Raw genomic sequence first — 21,661 nt, forward strand, 5'->3', positions numbered from 1 at the left:
AGCCTTTTTTGTATTTCTGCCAATTAATAAACACTAAGGGACTCAATATGAAGATATAGTAGGTTCCCTTCAGGCTGCCTTCACTGGGAGGGAGCGATGGGCAGTGCTGAGACAAGCTTGAGTAGCGTGAAAGAAAAAGGTCACGTTAATTTACTTGGAGAGAAAGGGGACAGGGTCTCGTTTACACAGCGCCTAACTCCCTGGCACTGCATGCAGCTTGACAACCCAGCCATATTAGCTTCCCTCAGTACAGGCGGTTAAGTGGGAGGAAAAGTTGGGGGAGAAGATCAGGTTTGATCTTATGATTTAAAAGGCACCTGGTCAATGATATTGTTGTTAAAGGGAAATTGCAAGGCACACCAATACATTGAATGGGTTCAAGTAGCTCCCCATCTTCTTTTCTGCTGATTCACTGCACATGCTCGGTGCTGCTCTCAGTCACTGAGCTTAGGAACCACCACACAATATAAAATTCAACAAAAAATCAGGCTAAAATACAAAATTCAATATCCAAGGTTGATTTGAGTAATTATTTCAGATTCATAGTACAAGGAAGCAGTGCATCAGAATAATAAACTTTGTACCATTTCTATGTCAGGTAACCTCACTTTCTGCAATGTTTTGATGTCTTGGAATAACCCCAAATCTTAGTTTCTCTGCAGAAACCCAGATCACAGAGAGTGTGTGCAGTGCCACCTGCACTAAAAAAAAAGACTCTTAATATTTATTAAATGGACCTGCAGACATTTTATCACCTTTCGCTTCAGCTTTTCAGATTCAATGTAAGTGTATATTTCTGGAAAGCTTTTGCAACAAAACCTCTGAAAAAGTGGCAGTGAGGCAGAAATCATGATAGGCCAGTGTGAGTGCTCCCATAGGACCACATTCTCATCTATCCATACCTGGGTTTTATAGAGAAATTTAATAAATATTATATTTAAGGCAATGCTTGCAGTAAACATTTGCCAGCTGCTGCATTTTATCTATTCTGAAACACTGTTTTCTTGTATCTTCATTTTTATGTTGGTCATTAGAAGGTATCATAATCCTCAATACTTCCTCAATAAGGAGAGACAAAACACTGTAGGGATTGTGTGTGCTTGAAAACAGCAGGGACAAAAAGATAAACATTATTTATCTGGTCAGGCAGCTGTATGGAGAAGGCATTGTGGATAATGCATCTCTTTAGGGAGTATAGGGAGGAATGGGAAGCCATGTTTTGTATCTCCCAGCAGGGTGGCAGCTCTGCTATAGAATCTTGGAGCTAAAAGGGAGAGACAGACTACATAGTGAATATGCAGCCACAGTTATATAGATATAATTGTAAAGGGCTCATATTTTATATAACAAAACAGGAATCTGTATGGCAACAACGTGAAGCCATACGTTATACATTTGCTTAGGGAGATGTATTGAGTCGGTGCTTTGTGCATTTCTTCAGAGATCAGTGCAGAACAGACAAGGAAAAAGTCTTTGTGTTATAACTCTAAGGCACTGCATTAGAAATAAAGGAAAAAGATTGCACATTATAGTATACGTATGACCAGGGAGCAGTATAATAAAGAAAGGAAAGAGGCCATTTATTATATACCTCATCAGGGAAATGTAAAAACAAGGAGGGGGATGCCATGTTTAATAGTTTTTTTGTGAAAAAAGAATGTAACAGGCATCTGATCCAGCTACTATACTGAGTGTATTATACATCTTTTGGGAGCTGTAGTAGAGCAAAGTCTGTGCCAGACATGAACATTACAGATGAAGTACAACTGCCCTGCTTTGGCTGTAGCTCTGCAGTGCTCCCAAGCACATCTCTTACCGCATGGCCCCTTGCTGATGACTTTGATTCTCCTCTGCTGGTTGCACTGGGCTCTCTCCAGTTCACACTCATTGCTGTAAGTAGAATAGTCGGAACCGCACACAGGGGCAACAATGGAGGCGCAGGCGGTTTTCTTACAGATGCAGGTTGCCTGAGATGGGTCGGTGCTGCTTTTCTCACATACTGCGCCAAATCCGCAGAGCATTCCTCGGCACACTGTAAGACAGAGAAATAAAGATTACATTTACTGAAAGCTGTTGTCAATAGGCATGAACTGGATGAACATAAAACTACACACAGAATGAAACTCAAAAATACATTCATAAATAACTTATAAGATAATAAGTAAAACTTGGTTCAGCACTAAGGTGAACTAAATTTACTCTTCTTAACTGATACCGTGACAATATTTTTTGAATTTTTTAGTGCACCATGCAGTAACCCAATTCAACCAACAAACTGGCCTGCCAGAGTACTAAGAAATCTACCAGGATTAAGTACCATTTGTCTTTTCTTTTGTCCACCATAAAACTATATAACCGCTGGCAATGTAATCTAATTATGAGAGTGGGACTAGGTTCTCTGGTGGGGCGTAGGAGGACGTGTGTGACACTGATACAAATATAATTTGCATTTAATCAAACACTCCAAAGACATTACATTGATTTTTACTGTATACTGAGATGAATGTGCCCATTGTGTTGGTTGTTCCCTAAGGCTAGGGGCACATAAAGTGGACTGTCCTCTTTCCTCCACTGTGTGAAGCTACACTGAGTGGAAATCGGTGCAAAAAGTAGAAAAATGCAAAACCATTTTGGACTGATATCCACTCAGTGTAGCTCCACAAGGCCTTTCAATGGAGCTACAGAGAGAAACGCATGACAGTGAATCCACACGGATGGAAGAATGTGGATGATCCGCTGCGTGTGTCCTTGGCCTAAGAAACAAAAACTATGAGCAGCCAGGAAGGACATCATTACTAACACTCCTGGTAAACCTCCACTGCAGCACTAAGGGTGTGACGACTTGAGCAAGGTCACTAAATCAGCACTGAAAAAGTGACTCAGAGTGATGAAAAAATAGAAATGGAGTGGGTGTCTGTACATTATGGATGTTTTTGGACTAGGCTCCGTTGTTCCAGATGTTCAAAGGCTAGCTGGTAAGCAGGAGAGCAGTATTATGTACAGCAGTTTGCATTATCAATTATAAAGTCATTTGTTACAGTTAACCTTGAAAAATATTTCACATGTTTAGAGTGTTCCAGTTTTTGCAAAATTTCTATTTTTATACTTGATTCTTTACGGGGTTTTTTTTATTTTTACCAATAAGCATTTTGCTATTGTTATCTTGTCTTCTCTGCTAAATTGCTTGGGGTAATGTCACAATTACACCTATTCCACAGCAATTAAATTGGTAAAGATTAGCATGCCAGATATAACAAATTGCCCCCTATAGGGCAGGACACACAAACAAATACATTCTCAGACAGACCCTAGTGAAACCATTACTTATTCATTTTCCCATGACAATTACTTGTCTCGGGAAGGTAAGCAAAACCTAATGAACCACAGGGGAGAATAAAACCCCAACAACCACCTATGATACACACATTACCTATGAATCTACCAAGGACATGATCAGGAGAGCTGTACCTGTAATGAATAGGAAACACAAGGACCTTGGAGCTATTTGTTTCAGTTACAGAAATAGATTTTTTATTGTCTCCTATGGGGGCAGTGAGCACAACAATTTTAGTCCATGTGGTTTCTCTCACAGGAAAGAACGAAACCTATTTTAAAGCCATAAAAAGTCAGTTCATTTCACATCTTTCCCAGCTTAACCTTTCTTAGAATTTACAACCAATTAAATGTTTGCTTTCAAACAGGTGTCCAATAAATGCTACCTTCTCATTGGAGGTTTCTAAAAACCTACCAGCAGAGATTGACAGGCATAGGATCAGCCTGTGACTATCAGTGCACCCACAAAGTGGATTTCAGTGCAGTAACTTGCATTTTCATGCCTAAGTGCTGTAACACACAAATCTCCCTTGTCGTGGGCGACTAATCTCCCCGAAAATGTAAATCGCCGGTGGGATGGCAGACGCAACTTCCACGATTTCGGGAAATCGCGGTGCCGCGTATGCCATCCCACCGGCGATTTATATTTTCGGCGGTGGGATGGCATTTCGGGGAGATTAGTCGCCCGTGACAAGTGACTAATCTCCCCCATGTCCCACAGCCCTAAATCCTCTCTCTATGTGTGCGCTAAAGGGCTGATTCCCATGTCTGTCAGTGCACACAAATTTAGACAGTGGAAGGAACTGAATTAGCTTTTCGATTAGTCGCCTGCGATAGGTCTCTGCTACTGTGACTGGCGACTAATCTCTCGAAAAAGTAATGTAAAGTTTCCTCCTACAGGCAATTTTGCGCAACTTCGTGAAACCGAAGCGATTTCCACCGGCGATTCCCTTTGTTGTCAGTGAGAAGACATTTCAGAGAGATTAGTCGTTTGTGGTAGCAGAGATCTATCGAGGGCGACTAATCTCTCAGTGACACATTACCCTAACTGTAATTTGACAGGCTAAAATTCTATCAAATAGATACATAGAATTTAGGAGAATTTCCTTCAACTGTTTAAAACACAAATCAGCAAATATAAGGCCAGATCAATGCCGCTCTCTCTTACATTGATTTCAACCCCTTATTTTGTTGCTCTAAATAACAAAATGCTGCTTCTTAGGTGGGTGAAAATCTATGATTATTACATATTAATAATTTGAATAATCTACTCAGTGTTTCTGTGTTGTAGGTTTTAGTGCAGGTCCTTTTTTATTTTTTTTTTGCACCACTACACAAATTTTTTTTCATTGACCAGATGGCCCACCATAGCAAATAAAACACTATTATTTACGACAGCACTAGAAAAAATGCTCACACATACAGTGAGAATTAGCAGGATGAGGGGATTGCAGGATTCTTCTTCCACAGTACACTGTCACAGCAACAAATTAAGATAAATTAAAAGCACAACATGATTTCTTTTCCCCCTTGAGTCTAAAGAAATAAAATATTTTTCAGGCTGAGAAAATGACATCAGGAATCACTGTTGTTTCCTGCAGGGCAGCCAGAATGGGAATACTGTATCCAATATTATCAGTTATCGGGTTATGTTACTGAATGGGCAGAGGTCAGCTGAACAGCTGTGCAAACTGTCTGGTTAGATTTCTTGTCCATATGAAGTCAGCCGAGACACATACCCCCCTTCCTTATTCACCTAGATGTACTGTGTATATATATATATATATATATATATATATATATATATACAAACCAAGAGGGTTCAGCACTCCTTAGCAAGTGGCTAATTGACCCAGGTGTTTTCTTGTCCATATGAAGTCAGCCGAGACACATACCCCCCTTCCTTATTCACCTAGATGTACTGTGTATATATATATATATATATACAAACCAAGAGGGTTCAGCACTCCTTAGCAAGTGGCTAATTGACCCAGGTGCTACCGATTCAAGCAATTTCAATAGAGTCCACAGGTATAGCGGTGCACACTGGGAATCCTTTAAAAATTAGCTTTTATTGAACTATATAAAACTTAATACATGGAAAAATAGGTCGAATAGGGGGGCCGAAACGTTGACCTATTTCTCCATGTATTAAGTTTTATATAGTTCAATAAAAGCTAATTTTTAAAGGATTCCCAGTGTGCACCGCTATACCTGTGGACTCTGGCAGTACCTGGAGTTTTCTGTGTGCACCATTCCTGTACTTTTAATATATATATATATATATATATATATATATATATATATATATATATAATATATGGATGCCCTGAGAAAGGTCCCGATGGGGACCGAAACGTTACGTCAGCTGTTTATGCTACTTTGAATACATGTTTTGATTTTTCACAAGAAATCCCGGAGTTGCTGGTCTTTTTTATACTATATATATATATATATGAGCCCAGATTTCAGTGATTTAGCCATTCAATTTAAGGTCCAGTAAATTAAATTATTGAAGAAATGGAAGAGAATTATGGGGTCTTTTGCAAATGCAAGTGCATTGTGTAATGTGTAATGTTGGATGCAGTTCACCATGTTTTTTACCCAGAATCCAACATTTTCCCCATAATTCCAGGATAAATGCAGCCATAAAGGGAAGTTACACAACTGCACTTATAATTTTCAGGAAGGCATAGTTTCCAGCAATCTGCATCAATATAGCATCTGCACACGATTCTTTAGGCACAAGTATTATGCGTACATTGACACAGCTCACAATGGGATTCCTGGAATTCCAAATTGCATGCCAGTGCACTGATTAATGCAGCGGTACATCAATAGGGAGGTGCATCAGACACACCAGTGCCAAGTGCAAGAAGAACCCAAGTACCTTTAATGAATGGCATCAACAGCTCTGTCTATTTTTGCACTCCGACAACTGTGGTAAATGAGCACAATAGTCTCTACAACTTCCTACTTTTCTGATGTTCACAGTGGCATTTTTTTAAGATCACCAGATATTGGCCACTAAGGACCATCTTGTAGGGTACACAAATAGATGAGTCATTAATGAAGCCTGGGGGCCCAAATACTATTAGCAAGGGTCCTTATTCCCTACTAGCATTACTATTTATAGCCACTATGTAACCAGTGCCACTGAAAACTGTTAAGGCATGCTTAACTCTGTCTATCTTACAAGTAATAAGACCGCTAGGCAAATATATGACATAATGGAAAACAATAATTCTTTTGGTCTCCAAAAACAGGACATGCAAAATAAAATGTCTGTTAAAGGGATACTATCATGAATTTTATGGTATACTTTTTGTTTTTAAATAACATTGTTTTCATAGCAAATAATTCACTGCCATTTAAAATGTTATTCTTGAACCAACAAATGTATTTTTGTAGTTGTAATATCGGTGTGTAGGCAGCCATCTCAGTGCATTGTGCCTGAATCTGAGCTTTCAGAAGGAGCCAGCGCTACACATTAGAACTGCTTTCAGGTAACCTATTGTTTCTCCTACTCCCTTGTAACTGGAGGAGTCCCAAGCCGGACTTGCTGCTGGGAGGGGGGTGATATCACTCCAACTTGAAGCTCAGCGGTAAAGTGTGACTGAAGTTTATCAGATCACAGGTCACATGGTTGTGGCACCCTGGGAAATGAAGAATATGGCTAGCCCCATGTGAAATTTCAAAATTAAATATAAAAATTTTTTGAAAAATAGATTACAATGCAGAATTCTGCTGGAGAAGCTCTATTAACTGATGTGTTTTGAAAAAACTCTCCCGTGAGAGTATTCCTTTAAGATACATGCTGTATATGATACCAAGTACATAGATACTGATGCTGAAACCTTGTGGTTTCTTGAGTCACAATCCTATCATATATGTGGAATTATTCAAATAACAATACCTCTGCTACTTTAGGTTACAGAAATAGATCAAGTAACATTAAAAAAAAGTGAGATAACAGTCTGAATAATGCAAAACCACCAACCAATGAATCTCTGAATTCCAGACTATATTATTAATAACATTTTTGAAATGGACTAAAGAGGACAAGTAAGGACGACCTCTTTGTCACAATTTCTACTACTTGTAGTGGTGAGGGGATAATAATAATGTGTTTACAGAGCGAACATAAAAGTTTACTAGCATTTACTCAAGGTCAGGTCAATAACAGAGCAGTAACGAGCCTTGAAATAACAGGGCTGTACATGAATCACAATGAATAAAAATGTACACTATAAATTCTTCCTAGGAATACACAATAGCAAAGCGAGACTTAACATTTCTGACAAAATTCACTTCTTACTAACATTGGTATATACACATAACTATATATATTCCTATGGCTGCTATTTTTCCATTACAAACTCAAGTATTAGGAACTTGATATCACAAGTTTACGAGCTCCAGCCTTTGGGTTTGACACTATCGCACAGTTAAATCTAAACAAAGTTAATTTATTCCATTTTGGAATCTGCCAACAAAGTAGGCTGCTAGAGCTAAACAACAGTGATACATTGTGCCTGTAAAGTAGAATCTCCCTATATAAATAACAGCTTAGACAAACAGCTCCTAAATTGAACCCATTACCCCAACATCTTGCATCTGCTACTGAATCACAATGCTAATTATCAAGAACTCATTTGGTAGGCAAGTGGACCGATACTGAAGCATTCTGGGCTTGTTATGAACAGAGTGATCTGATGGGAAGTTCAGCTACATTAACATGTCAGTCTGTAAATGAGATTTTTTTAGCTAACTTGTTTAGTCTCAAAGGCAAACAGTTAACTGAACAGGAATTGAAGGTCTCTCAAAGGGCTAAGTGCTTTGGAATAGTCAGAGGAACTGCCTGCTTAGAGCCCATTCTGAGCACATAACATGAAAATGAGCAGTCCTGAGACAGTGCACACCAACTGTCAACTTTAGAAAGAACAAAGATTAACTGTTTAAGTGTCAGATTGTGACAATACAAATATAATGGACTGTAAATGAATAAAGTGCAACTACTGCAATATTAACTATACTGATTGTTATCAGTCGGTTATCAAGGGCCTAATGGATAATGGGCAACCCGGTATTGGATAGATGCCTACTGATCTACCTATATTTAACCATAAGTATGCTTGTAGAGTCTGTCTTCCCTAAAGAGATAATTGTTCTATTCTTCCTATCTTCTTGTAAATCCCTCTTGTCAATCTAAGTCTTAATCCATAATCCTTTTCAAAAGAATGGTTTAGAAGGTATGCTTAGTTCCTAATTGGGAACGTGGCCAGAATCAAAGCAATGGCAGTCATACTTGCTTATCAAAATATCACAAGATCACTTTTGGAAAGTCTGACTTTAGACTTTGCTTTTACATCCATGCAATAAGACAGAATGGTTGCTACTCAGTGAGAGAAAGGGGCAATGGCACATGCTGAGTGTAAATAAAGATATAGCGATCCTAGGGGCATCAAGCAACTCATATAATGTCCCAGCCCTTACTCTTTAACTCCTGCTCACATCTTCCACTAATTCCTCAGCAAGGAATCCCACCGTGGTGTCCTAGTTATATATACTGACAGCATTTTGATAGTAGGTGGCTCTCAGTCAGTGGGAAAGCAGTAACAGGGTTACAAATTACAATAGATTATAGTGCAATATGTTTATATTGCCAGTGTGGCAAAATCCTATATATAAATAAGCAGGTTGTTCTTTCCTAAATCACTGTTACCATGAAGAATTCAGCACAGAAAGATTCAGCAGAAATATAAATTACTATGCGCCTACCAACTAAAAATCAGCATGTTAGATAAAGTGGGGAAAGTGTGACCCAGATACTAAATCTAGCTGCAGACCTTTTCAACCACCAATATTTTATATTCTGTAGATTAGGTATCTGGAAAAAATGTGTACCTGGGGCAAATGTTGCATCAGAAAAATAAAGCAGCTCTGTTGTAGCAAGAGTTAATGGCACAACGCTAAATTTTTAGTGGTACTGAAGCAGGAGAGTTGAAGTGGAATTAATACAAGAGCCGTGAGCTGAGCAATATGCAAATACACTGATCACATATCCTCCGGCTTGGACAAGCCTCCCCACTCCAACATGCAGAGACACCTCCATCTCAAGCAGGCTATGCTAATGTGACCTAGCTAATCCATGCTGCCTTATCATAGCCCTGACCAAAAAGGCAAGAGTGCAGGGAAAGGAGGACAAAGTCATGCTGCTTAAAATAGAAAACAGGCAATAGAAAGGAGAGGACAAAAAAAAATAGGAAAATATCAGACATAACTGGGTAATAAATAGGAATGTTTGAAAAGTAGTGTAGAAAGAAAAACAAAGAGGAAAGGAAGGAAGAAGTTAAGGAAGGTTTTAAGGTAAGCTGAACAAAAGTAAGCAATAAAAGGAAAAAGTTAATGTTAGTAAAGCATGACAAAAATGAAAAAAAAAAACAAAAAAAAAACAGGAAAGTATTACATGGGCAGCATCTGCTCTCTTTCTCTCTTTCCAGTGCATTAATTTCTGCCGTCTTTCTCCCTATTAACACTTTTTTTCATCTGACCTCTCTGCCACCCTACCCAATATATCAGCAACTGCCTTTTCTTCCCCTACCCAATACATCTACATTTGCCCTGTCTCCCTCCCTTTTCAGTCCATCTATAACTTCCTTCTCCTACCCAATACATCTACATCTGTCCTCTGTTTGCCCCTTCTTACTAAATCATCATTTGTCCTCTTGTCCCACAGACCAATACTGGAGCCCTTTCTTTGCCCTTAGCATCTGAATTTACTCTCTCTTCACCATCCAATAATTACATCAGTTCCTCTCTGCCTGCCCTCCCTTTGCCACAGCCCAGTGCTCTGGTATGTGATCTGCTTCCCTCCTACTGCAGTACACCAAAAACATAGCTGATCCCTTTGTCCCCAAATCTTCTACATGTCCTTTCCCTAACCAATATATTAGTATATGCCTTCTTTCCCTCCCTATTCCACATACCCCCCTTTCCCACAAATACATCATTATCTGGCACTCTGAACACAATATATTATATTGTATCTTCTCCCATCACCTACTGTGATACATTAGCATTTGTCCTCCACTCTCCAACTCCAACATGTAAGAATCCTTTTCTCTGGTACTTTAACACTTTAGCATCTACAAAGCAGCATATGGGGCCAAAATCCCATGTGGGGCCCAATACTAGTCCTGACTTGGGTGCAATGTCCACATATATTTGCCAAACATAATAAACATCATTCCGAAAGAAAATCCAAGTTCAAAGAGCAAGTTTAGATGCATAATTGGGCCTATATTGATGCTATTCAGGAAGTCACTTGCACACATTCCATTGCATCTTGCAGGGAGTGTGAATTTGTCTACGCAGTGACCCTGCTATTTGTAGGTGCACAAGTGGCACCAAGTTTGTGTCAATAGCCAAAACTTACCATTGCAACACACATGCAGACAAAAAGTATGAACTGCAATTTGCACACAATTTACTACGACACATCTTTTTGTCCTTATTGGTGCACTGTAGGTAAAATGCAATGGACACAATTTAGCATGCATCTGAAATTATGCCGTTAATCTACCTTTATTAATTAGGCTTTTTGTCTTCCCCAAGGTTAAATGGTTTGGGTGGGGGGTGAAAACAGTTCAAAACATCTTTGCTGTTGGGCTTAAGAAACTCAGGCTATACCACAGCATTTAAGACATTTACATTTTACATTTACATTTTACATTAACAATTTACATTTACATGTAACTTTATTAGTTAGTATTATTTATTGTATGTAATATGCCTGATTTGTTTCCTAGGTGATATTACTGGGGTTTGATATGTATTGTTTGATAAGATTACTGCATGTTCCATGCAAATCTACCATGTGTTTGGACAGCCAATGATAGCCAGCTAGCCTGTGAATTGGTTGAAGTGCAAGAATGCAATTTTAAGGGTTTGCAGTAGGAACAGGGACAGTAGTTAAACTACTCAAGGTCATTTGTAGTTGGTCATAGCTGACTTAACTAGCTACACTTTCTGCCATTTCCAGGATTCGGCCAATATTTGGCCTTCTTCGGCAGAATTTGGCAGAATCCATGGTCCTGGCCAAACCAAATCCTAAAAATCATGTGACTTTTTGTCATGTTAACAAGAAAGTTAAAAACTGAACATTTAACCCATTCCAAAACCTAATTAGCATATTCTAATTAGGATTTGGTTCGGTATTCAGCTGAATCCTTTCCTGAATCGGTGGTTCGGCCAAATCCAATAAAGTGGATTTGGTGCATCCCTACTTAGGGTACACAATTTAAGACCAGCTGCATTTTTCCCGAAAGCTATATTCCTCAAGGGACCTAGGCTCCGTATCCAAGTTCATATTTTTCTCTAGCCAGCATGGGGGTTGATAGATTTGCACTGTCACTGTTGGCTAGAGAGCCCAGATGGATGACCTGCCTGCAACAACCTCTGACTTCAAGTACAGTTATGGGTTTTGTATTAACACTTGTGTATTCTAACAAATACCCACTTCGGTAGTGTGCAAATGCTGCAAATCAATCAAGAACAGCATTAGCGAGGGTAGCAGGCAACACAATGCTCAAAAGCCTCTAGTTGGGGTTCCCTACTAGGTTGTGTGTGTGTGGACACATGGATACATACTTAAATTGAAGAATGCACAGCTGTCTCCCTGAAAATCTTCAGACGTCCTTTATTTAGCATACTCCACAGGTTTTCCAGGAAAACACTTGAAACACAACTGTTACCCCTGATATTTTCCCTTTAATGTACACATTCCAAACAGACACATGAACTAAGGCTGGAATGTCCCATTTGGCATAATACATTTGTTGCTGCAGCACAGAATGGACCTCCCTTATCTACAAATTGGACATCCAAAAACCAAAGCACACAATTAGATCAGATGACTTATATGACTAAACATAATTAGCAAAGACAAATGGTGGAGGCCCAATAGCATGTGCCAAGTGCAAGGTAAATATAGAATGCTGGAATTAAGAAGCGTATCCCTGTGGCTACTTTGAGGGTGTACTGGGACGTCTGCACTGCAAGGCTCTGTAAGGAAGTGGCTAACGCAGTAGTTTTCAAGTGTGATGAGATGCCTACAGCAATATTCATGCAAATAACACACACCTGAATGAACTGACATGAGGAGGACTGAAGATCAACTATAAATTAGAACTGAGCCATGAATGGAATAAAAGGCGAATACTTGTTAGCACCCGGTGCTATGAATCTTCTTAGACACTCCAACAACACTGAATCAGAATTTTATCAAGACTAGACTACAAGTTAATGGGCTGCTCTCTGTGGGTATCCCAGCTATCTATATGCATTGTAAAGAGCTAACTTTATATATGAAATACATTTTAAAAAAAATAATTTATACAAACCTACATGAATGCACACACACATGCCACATACCATGCTTACGTAACAAACATTTCATTTTAAGAATTTAATATTTAGAACACTACTTTCTTGTTTTCAGCAGTGGTTCAGTGACAAAGCTTGTGTTTTGCCAATTCTTTCAATTAGGAAAAACGTATAGATTTATTTTTTGCATCTAAACGGCAACATTTGAAAATAAAATAAAAGCCACAATCAACTTCTTGATGCCAATGAGCAAAGACAAACAAACCAGCCCACTTGGAAGCATCTGAAAAAGTTGTGGCAAATAATTGGCACTTGGTTTGGGATTTGGACATTTTCAGCAGGATTTGGATTCGGCTGAATCTACGTTCCTGGCAAAACTGAATCCGAATCCTAAAAATCACATGACTTCTTGTCACATAAACACGGAAGTGTGGCGCTCTTTTACCCTTTTGGTTTGGTATTTGACCGAATCGTAAAATTGTGCATTCGGTGCATCCCTATTATGGGGCCCTCTGACAGGCCATCCTGACCGATACCTGCCCATAAACCAGCCAGATGTCGATCATGCAGGCTTGATTTTCATGTTGGATCAAGGACCACATCAGCTTACTTCTTGTATCCCCTTCACTGGGATATGATCGTTTCCCACCAAATGTTTGCCCATCCTCATCACCCTATCTCAAATGTTTGTACTTGTTGATGGATGCGCTGTTGCCTTTACTGCCATTGTATAAATTAGTGGGACTTTATTTAGCCAGTGTTTGTATGTAATGCACCAGAACACAAAGTAAAAGAGATGCCATTGGTGCGCTTTGAAATAAGGAACACGGTAACCGGTACAGACACTCTTCTGCTTGGCTTGTTAAATTTCATTCAAGCAATAAATACATTTTACCATTTCAAATTTAAAATAATGGCAATAAGTGAAACCACCGCAATCAAAGTGAAAGCTATTACTGTACAGGAAACTTCAGACAGCGGTGTCACTATAAAATACCTACATTGCCTGTTTTAAAAGGTATCAATTAAATATTTGACGGTATTAAATGTAACACTGTAATTACTTTAATCTAGTTCAACATGGGATTGCACAGGAGGGGGAACCTGAGTGGTCCAGGAAGATTAAACATAAACTCATGCGTTAGCTCATAAAAGCATCATCCTCCTTCAAATGCTTATCGGCTGTCTCTTATCTGCTGGGTAACACCATGTTTTCCCTACCAAGAGGGAGATAATTATCATATTAATGAAGCTGTATTTTATTTCCAATTTGCTTCCCCCAGTTTCATTTTTTTTTCTTTTGTCACACAGAAATTAAAAAAGAAATGAAAAGTATGAAATGGCTGAGAGGGTAGAAAGAGAAGAGCAGTCCAATAGAAGAGAAAGAAGGGGCTCTGAACATGGGAAAAGAAGATAAAGCCTTAATGCTTTGGAAATGTAATTCTTGTAGATTCCGATTAAAATAACAACAAAACAGATTGGCAAAGAAATGAAAAAGGTGCAACATGCAAAATCTCACACAAAGTACCATGTTATTTGCACATTGCAGCTATAGATTCAAGCAAGGAGATGTGGGAAACCTGAGCTTAACACCTACAGATTGCACTGGGCAAGGGCTCTGTGTATGACATCTCCCACTAACTTGTACCTATGTCTTAACATTCAGAGTAATTCCAATATGTTGATCCTGTAATAACTGTATGGCAATCTAGTGTTCCTATATATCAGTGTTATACTAGGGCTTTAAAATCTATAGAAATAAAATGACAATTAATGGTTTTGCCCTTTTTAGAATCATAGGCTGCTATTATAAAACCTAATGTCATGCTCAGTACAATATCCCATTTGTACCAGAGGGTAAATATGTCATGGATATCTGGATGTCAATGCAACAACCCCTCAGTAAATTAAACTCCTTGGTGAATGCACCAAAAATGAAAAAATAGGAGGACCTATCAGCTATTCTGTAGAGTATACACAATGAACATAGCAGTGTGACAATCCACACTGATCCAATCAACTGAACAACAGGTCAATGATTAAATCATAATGCAGACTTATACAGACTGAACAGGATAGAATTGCAGCTTATGTTGTTGTAGCTAACCATAGCATATTTGCTCAAAATAATTCATAGGTACAAAATAGAACTTTTAACCAGCAGTGCAGTTTTACAGAAATCGAGAACATTAAAGCCAAAATAAGCATGTTGGGGAACAACATGCTGAAACAGATGATACACTCTCCACTCCCTCCCCACCCCTGTATGCACTATGCAAAATTACCAAGAGCAGTAGCCATTACAAACAAACTACTTCTTTGAAAAATAATACTATTTATCTGTGTATTTAAGCCCCTTTTCATATATATCGGACCTTTACTGCAACAGCCTGGCACTGATTATATTTTTAGAATGAACTACCATCAAGTACGCCCACAGCCTTCATCACATAACTGCTTGACATAATTCAATTTAATGAACACAAAGCTACATTGTTGCAAGTTCACAAATGTATAATGTTTTATTTTTCTCTGTATAATCTATTCTGCCAAGAACAAGCCCACTTTCAAATTCTATCTAGAGCTTTCTCTTCTAGTCTTTATCATATATAGGTCAGTGCCATCTGCAAAACAAATAGATATATCAACTATCCACTATGTTAAAATGGCTAATTTGGCAAACTCCTGCAATTTCAGTACCATGGCAGTGTTTGCTAACATTTTGCTTTGTACCTATTTGTGCAGACTATCATGCAAGGACTATATCAGAGTAAAGTGGAACACCAACATGACTACAAAATATGAGCCTTTTTTGTGCTTATTATGCAAATGCATTGCCATCGATCCTCACAACTACACATATCTGTCCCTACATCCTGGTTGTTTCTAGAAATGAGCTACACAGATTTACTGCACATAATTCAAGCAATGTTGGCGGCCATGGTAATGCCATTAATCCGTTTATAGAGACCTCTACAGAGGACAATAAAAACTCACTTGACGCTGAGACTGCCAAAACCATGCTATTGCTCTGGGACTGATGAACATAGCACATTAGAGTGCTAATGACTGCAGAGACAGACTATGCAGATCTGATATACAATGCAAAATGGGTTTATTCTCATTCCCTTCTTAAATATTGCGGAAAAAAATGTAATTTGCCTTGATCTTTGGGAATAGCTTAGACCTTGTCCAGAGAACCTCTGGGAAACACTGATAGCTTCAAATGACACAATAACTAAAATCTTTGTATTTGTTCCTTATATTGTTCATTATATTTTGGTACAGAAGAGATTCACTTTGAGGTCCACAGTCATTCCTAAAGAAAATAGTTGGCATGGATTATTCTGGAGCTTTTGCTCAGACAGATCCCCAAAATAGCTCCTTGAATCAATGAGACTGGTATCTGTATAAGTGAAGAGTGGGCAACTGTTCCACTATACAATCTAACATGATGGCCAAGCACCCTTCCATGCCACTTACTATATGACCCAATTACCTTAGTCAGTAAATGAAAGAGATGGAAAAGCACCTAGCCACATAGCAGCATGCTCACTGCATGTTGAATCCATTTAGAAAGCAGATGGGGTCACTTTTGAGTCCCTGACAGTTGCTATTTAGGTCTCTCAACTTCAAGGCATACTGCTAGCCAGCAAACTATGATTTTAATGTTCTGTCAATATAACTTAAAATGACAGAATTAAAACAGCTAACATACAGATAAAACAGTGTAGAGCAGTGGTTCCCAAACTGTTGGGCAGCCCCCCAACAGACCTAAGGTGGCCATATACACACTGATATTATTGTACAAAACAAAGTTTTGTATGACAATCGGTAAGTGTACGGCGGGAGATAAGGCAACCGATATCGGCAAAGGGTTTGGACATCGGTTGTCTCTTTGATAGGCCAGTCAGAAAATTTTGACCGGGTGCTTTTGAAGCTGCCTGAGAACAGGCAAGCGTTTAGTACTGAATCATCAGCTAGAGGTAGAATTCTTTTGTTTCTACCGGCATATCTGACGATTCTGCTCTGAATATAGTGTATTCTACGAATTATCTTAATAATAAATCATTATAAATCATTATTGTAATGTATATGGCCACAACTGCAGAATTGTTCAGGGGTGGTCTGCCTTACGGTCATTTAGAGTGAAATTTAGGTATGATGTATCTGTACCTTTATTATTAACTATAGGTTGGCCCTCCAAAAAGAAACTAGACCAAAAAAGCTTGTCAAACCATTGGGGACTATAGCAAGCCACTTTCTGAATGATAATTTACTAGAAATTGTATCACAGTTAATAAGGACACATTTAAATAAATGTATGCACACTACAAGAACACCAAGTTTTTTTTTATCCCTTTAAACCAGTGCTGTCCAACTTCTACGGTGCCGAGGGCCGAAATTTCTCTACCATACGTGGTGGAGGGCCACTAATGGAAGCCAGTTTTGACCACTCCCCTTTTTGAAAACACACCCACTTCAAACCACACCTATTTTATCACAATGGTGGTAGAACAGCAAAATCCCAAATGCTTGGTCCTTACTGTGGGGATATCAACCATCATTCATATGTGAAAGAATTATGTCATGTTAAGATATACCCTTAAATTCCATATGCCTCCTCCTTCCCTGTGGATAGCAGAGCAACCCCCAGTACATAATTACACACCTTAGGGACCATTTAATGGCTATTTCCAACTGCTAACAAACTCCCACAACAAACCCCTGCCAGGTTCACCTCCCACAAGCAGCATAGGGCAAGCAGAGTATGGCACACACAGGCAGCACTTTGCCTGTCCTATGCTGTCTGTGTGTGCGCCATACTCTGCCTGTCCTACCCTGCCTGTGTGTGCCATACTCTGCCTTCCCTATGCTGCCTCTGTGTGCCATACTCTGCCTGCCCTACCCTGCCTGTGTGTGCCATACTCTGCCTGCCCTACCCTGACTGTGTGTGCCATACTCTGCCTGCCCTACCCTGACTGTGTGTGCCATACTCTGCCTGCCCTACCCTGACTGTGTGTGCCATACTCTGCCTGCCCTACCCTGACTGTGTGTGCCATACTCTGCCTGCCCTACCCTGACTGTGTGTACCCTGACTGTGTGAATCTGAGGTGAGAACCATGCAGGGGGGCAGGTATCAGTGATACTGATACCATTTAATGCTTACTCAAAGGTAAGCCATCAAAGCAGCCAGACAGATGGGGGGCCACACAGAGGGGGGTCGCGGACAGCACTGCTTTAAACCATCAAAAAACTTTAAATATGTGACGTTTAAAACATGCCTTGTCCTATAGGAGACACTTTTATTCTTGCAGTTGTGTTCACTTAAAAAGGATTATCTTTTATGGAAAGTGAAAGAATAGAGAAGAAGAGACACAATGGGAAAAAGATGAAGAAGACTTGGATTTGTGTAGGCTGGGGATATTTGTGTAACTGCCACTGTGTGCTACATCATTAAGCTGCCAATCAGAATCATTATCACAGACCTAGAAAAGACACAATTTTTCAGCTGTCAACAAAAAATGAGTGAACTGAACTATCCATGTTTTTAGGGCTGCTTTCACAATGTTCCCAAAACCTCCAAAATGTAATAACCTGAAATAAACATTTTAAAAGGTCAAAACACTTACCTTGAGAGCAGATTAATTTAAGGGATGCACTGGCAGGTTAATCCAGTGTAGAGCATTATTTACAAACCCATTATCCAGAATAATAATGGGAAAGCCATCTCCTACAGACTTAATTTTAATCAAATAATTCAATTTTTTTTATTTTTAGTAAAACAGTACCTTGTACTTGATCCCAACTAAAATATAATGGATCCTTATCAGAGGCCAAACAATATTATTGGGTTTAATTAATGTTTAAATTATCTTTTAGTAGACATAATGTAAGGAGATCCAAATTACAGAAAGATCCCTTATCTAGAAAACCTCAGGTTCTGAGCATTCTAGAAAACAAGTTCTACATCTGTAGATAATGTACATTTGCTACAGTCAGAAAGAGACCTACATCAATGTGCCATGACCTCAAAACAGATAAAAATGATAGGACCATTTCATTTGCAGCACCCCTGCCTGCTTTATGCATACACGGCCACATTGGAGAAGTACACCTCAGATCAGGAAGTAAACAATGTTTCCTCTAATAGGAGAAGCTAACAATAAAGTTCCTGGTTTCTCTTTAAACTCAATGGGGAACAAATGGCTCACTAGGTAAAGCAAAAATAGCTGCTGTATGATTTTCCAGCAACTGCTGACGTGTATATATAACATATATATTATATATATATATATATATATATATATATATATATATATATATATATATATATATATATATATATATATATAGCATGAAATAATCCATGGCCGGCACACCCTTAAAATTCAATTTATTTTTTTTTTTATTGAAAACTCATTGTTTAAAAACCAACGCTTTGGTCCTCATTAGGACCTTTATCAAGGATGATCCTTTTTTTAATTTTAAGGGTGTGCCAGCCATGGATTATTTCATGCTAAATACTCAGATTTTGGCTGTGCACCCCACAGAATACTAAAGCCTTGGAGTGCAGACACCATCAGGACTGATTATATATATATATATATATATAATACATATTACTGGGAAGACAGTGGCACAGACATTGAGGAGATTGCAGTTGATTAGAATTTAGAATGCACAGGATCTATAGTTAGGGAATTAAATAGCAGCCCTTTGCATTGCTTAAAGCTGGCCATACACGTGGCGATCTGACGATGTTTCGTGCGACCATCGGTCGCACGAAACATCGTCAGATGTGCCACACACCATTCAGGGCTGAATCGGCAGGTAAGGAGGTAGAAACAATAGGATTTCTACCTCCTTCTGCCGATTCAGCGCTGAAAGGAGATTTTGATCAGGCGCCTTCTATGGCGCCTGATCAAAATTTTCCAACTGGTCCGATCGGCGAGTCGGCCGATATCAGCAGCTTCCTGCGATATCGGTCGACTCGCCGACATGCCATACACGCACCGAATATCGTACGAAACGAGGTTTCGTACGATATTATCGGTGCGTGAATGGCCACCTTAATGTACGCAAAGGTTTTTGTGTAATTGTATTCATTTTATGTAATTTAAAGATTATAAGATTATAAAATAATTTTTTAAATAAAAAGAAGTTTTGAACCTGACAGCCAATGTCTAAATTCAAAAACAGGTGACAACTCAAGTTGGGGGGTGCACAAAGAATCTTGAGTGGAAATGCATTCTAAACCAACCACGTCTTTGCACACAAAGATTTTTAAACATGCCCAGAATATTGCATTTCCATAAACTGATTAAGGCACTGGTCCCTTGAGGAAAGCATGTTACAAACAGGGAGACGTGACAAGCCAGGACATATGTGTTTTGATTTCAACCATGAATTTCACAAAGCTGTGGAGAATCCTATCTGTTACAAAGCCAGAACCATTTAGCTATGCCAAAGAGGTATCTGTGTAATGCTCTAAACCAGTGTAAATTCTCAGGGTCAAAATATAAAGAGGTTTTTAGATAAGGGCATTGCCTGATTACCTGGCCTTTAGCGCACAGATACACATACATCTTTCTTCCTGCTAGAGATCAAGTATGGAAGAGCACATGCCTATCATTGCCTCCTCCCACTCGCTGAGAACCCCAGATGTCTGTACAGGATACAATTAATTCTTCAGACAGCTTCAGCGACCCAGTTTTGTCACCTCCCTGCAACTAGGTACAGTTGGGAGATGGTGAGCAGATAAAAGGGGAGAGGGAGAAAGATATGCAATACATACAGTCAGAATATCAAACTCTGCTTCACCTGGCATCATAATAGCCCAGTGCGTGTGATCTTTTCCACTTTTAGGCAGTAATAAAAACACCACAAGCATTTTTGGTACAGCTGAAGTTAAGAAAGCATGCTCAGAATTCTATAAATTACATGCAGAATACATAAAGCATTGCTAGGCCACAACAATGTAAATTTCCAAGCCCAATTAGTCCTTATGTAATTGAGTCTCTTTTGTATGGATTCACACAGATGTCTTCTGTCTACTGGAAAGTACAACTTAATAGGGTAACATACAGAGCTGTGTCAATGTTTCAGATCAATGACCAACATTTAAAGGAGAACTAAACCCTAAAAATGAATATGACTAGAAATGCCCTATTTTATATACTAAACTTATTGAACCAGCTTAAAGTTTCAGCATCTCTATAGTAGTAATGATCCAGTACTTCAAAGTTGTCATAGGGGGTCACCATACTGGAATCTGGTAGAATTGTCAGCGACACTCACATGCTCAGTCGGCTCTGGGCAGCTGTTGAGAAGCTAAGCTTAGGGGTCGTAGCAGATTATTCAGCAGAAAATTAGATTTATCTTGCAAGCTAATTTTACTGGTTTCAGAGCTACCATGCACTAAAAACATTTATTATTTACTTATCAGCTTTATATTATGACATTTATATTCTACAGGGGCCATGCTGGCATAGGATGCCCTTGGCAAATTACCAGGGGTAGCAAGAAGCCACTCCTGGCACAGATCTTCACTACTAAATGGCTGTGGTTGCCTTGGGCTGGTACAGAAGCCCAAAACATAATGTACAACATTTCTAGCCTAATTCTTTAGTTAGATTTTAGTTCTCCTTTAAAGCATAAAAAACACATGCAGGAATGTGAGTGAATGAGCAATATTTGGCCATTGGGAGGAAAGAGTTAAGTGATTTAATCTGATAAGCTTTATTAATAAAATTAGCGTCAAGTCTTACTGACACCGGCCATTCGTGAGCCATAGTACTAAGGTTAGCTATACAGACTTGGGATCCGTTATCCAGAAAGCTTTAAATTCTCCTATAAAGCCCATTTTAATCAAATCCTTTAGGATTTTTAAAATGTATTTCCTTTTTCTCTGTAATAATAAAACAGTACTGTATAATTG

At 38.9% G+C, this 21,661-nt stretch overlaps 1 protein-coding gene across 7 annotated transcripts in view; it reads right to left on the bottom strand.

Annotated features, from left to right (window-relative positions):
* Window positions 1-21,661, bottom strand: part of agrn (agrin) — a 241,681-nt gene that overhangs the window by 81,150 nt on the left and 138,870 nt on the right. For all 7 annotated transcript variants that reach the window (XM_012967110.3, XM_018096015.2, XM_018096012.2 and 4 more), the window contains one exon: window positions 1,817-2,032. In XM_012967110.3, coding sequence (XP_012822564.1) covers window positions 1,817-2,032 — 216 coding nt within the window. The remainder of the gene's footprint in view (window positions 1-1,816; window positions 2,033-21,661) is intronic.

This window comes from Xenopus tropicalis, chromosome 7, assembly GCF_000004195.4.
Source record: "Xenopus tropicalis strain Nigerian chromosome 7, UCB_Xtro_10.0, whole genome shotgun sequence".
Taxonomy (NCBI): Eukaryota; Metazoa; Chordata; class Amphibia; order Anura; family Pipidae; genus Xenopus; species Xenopus tropicalis.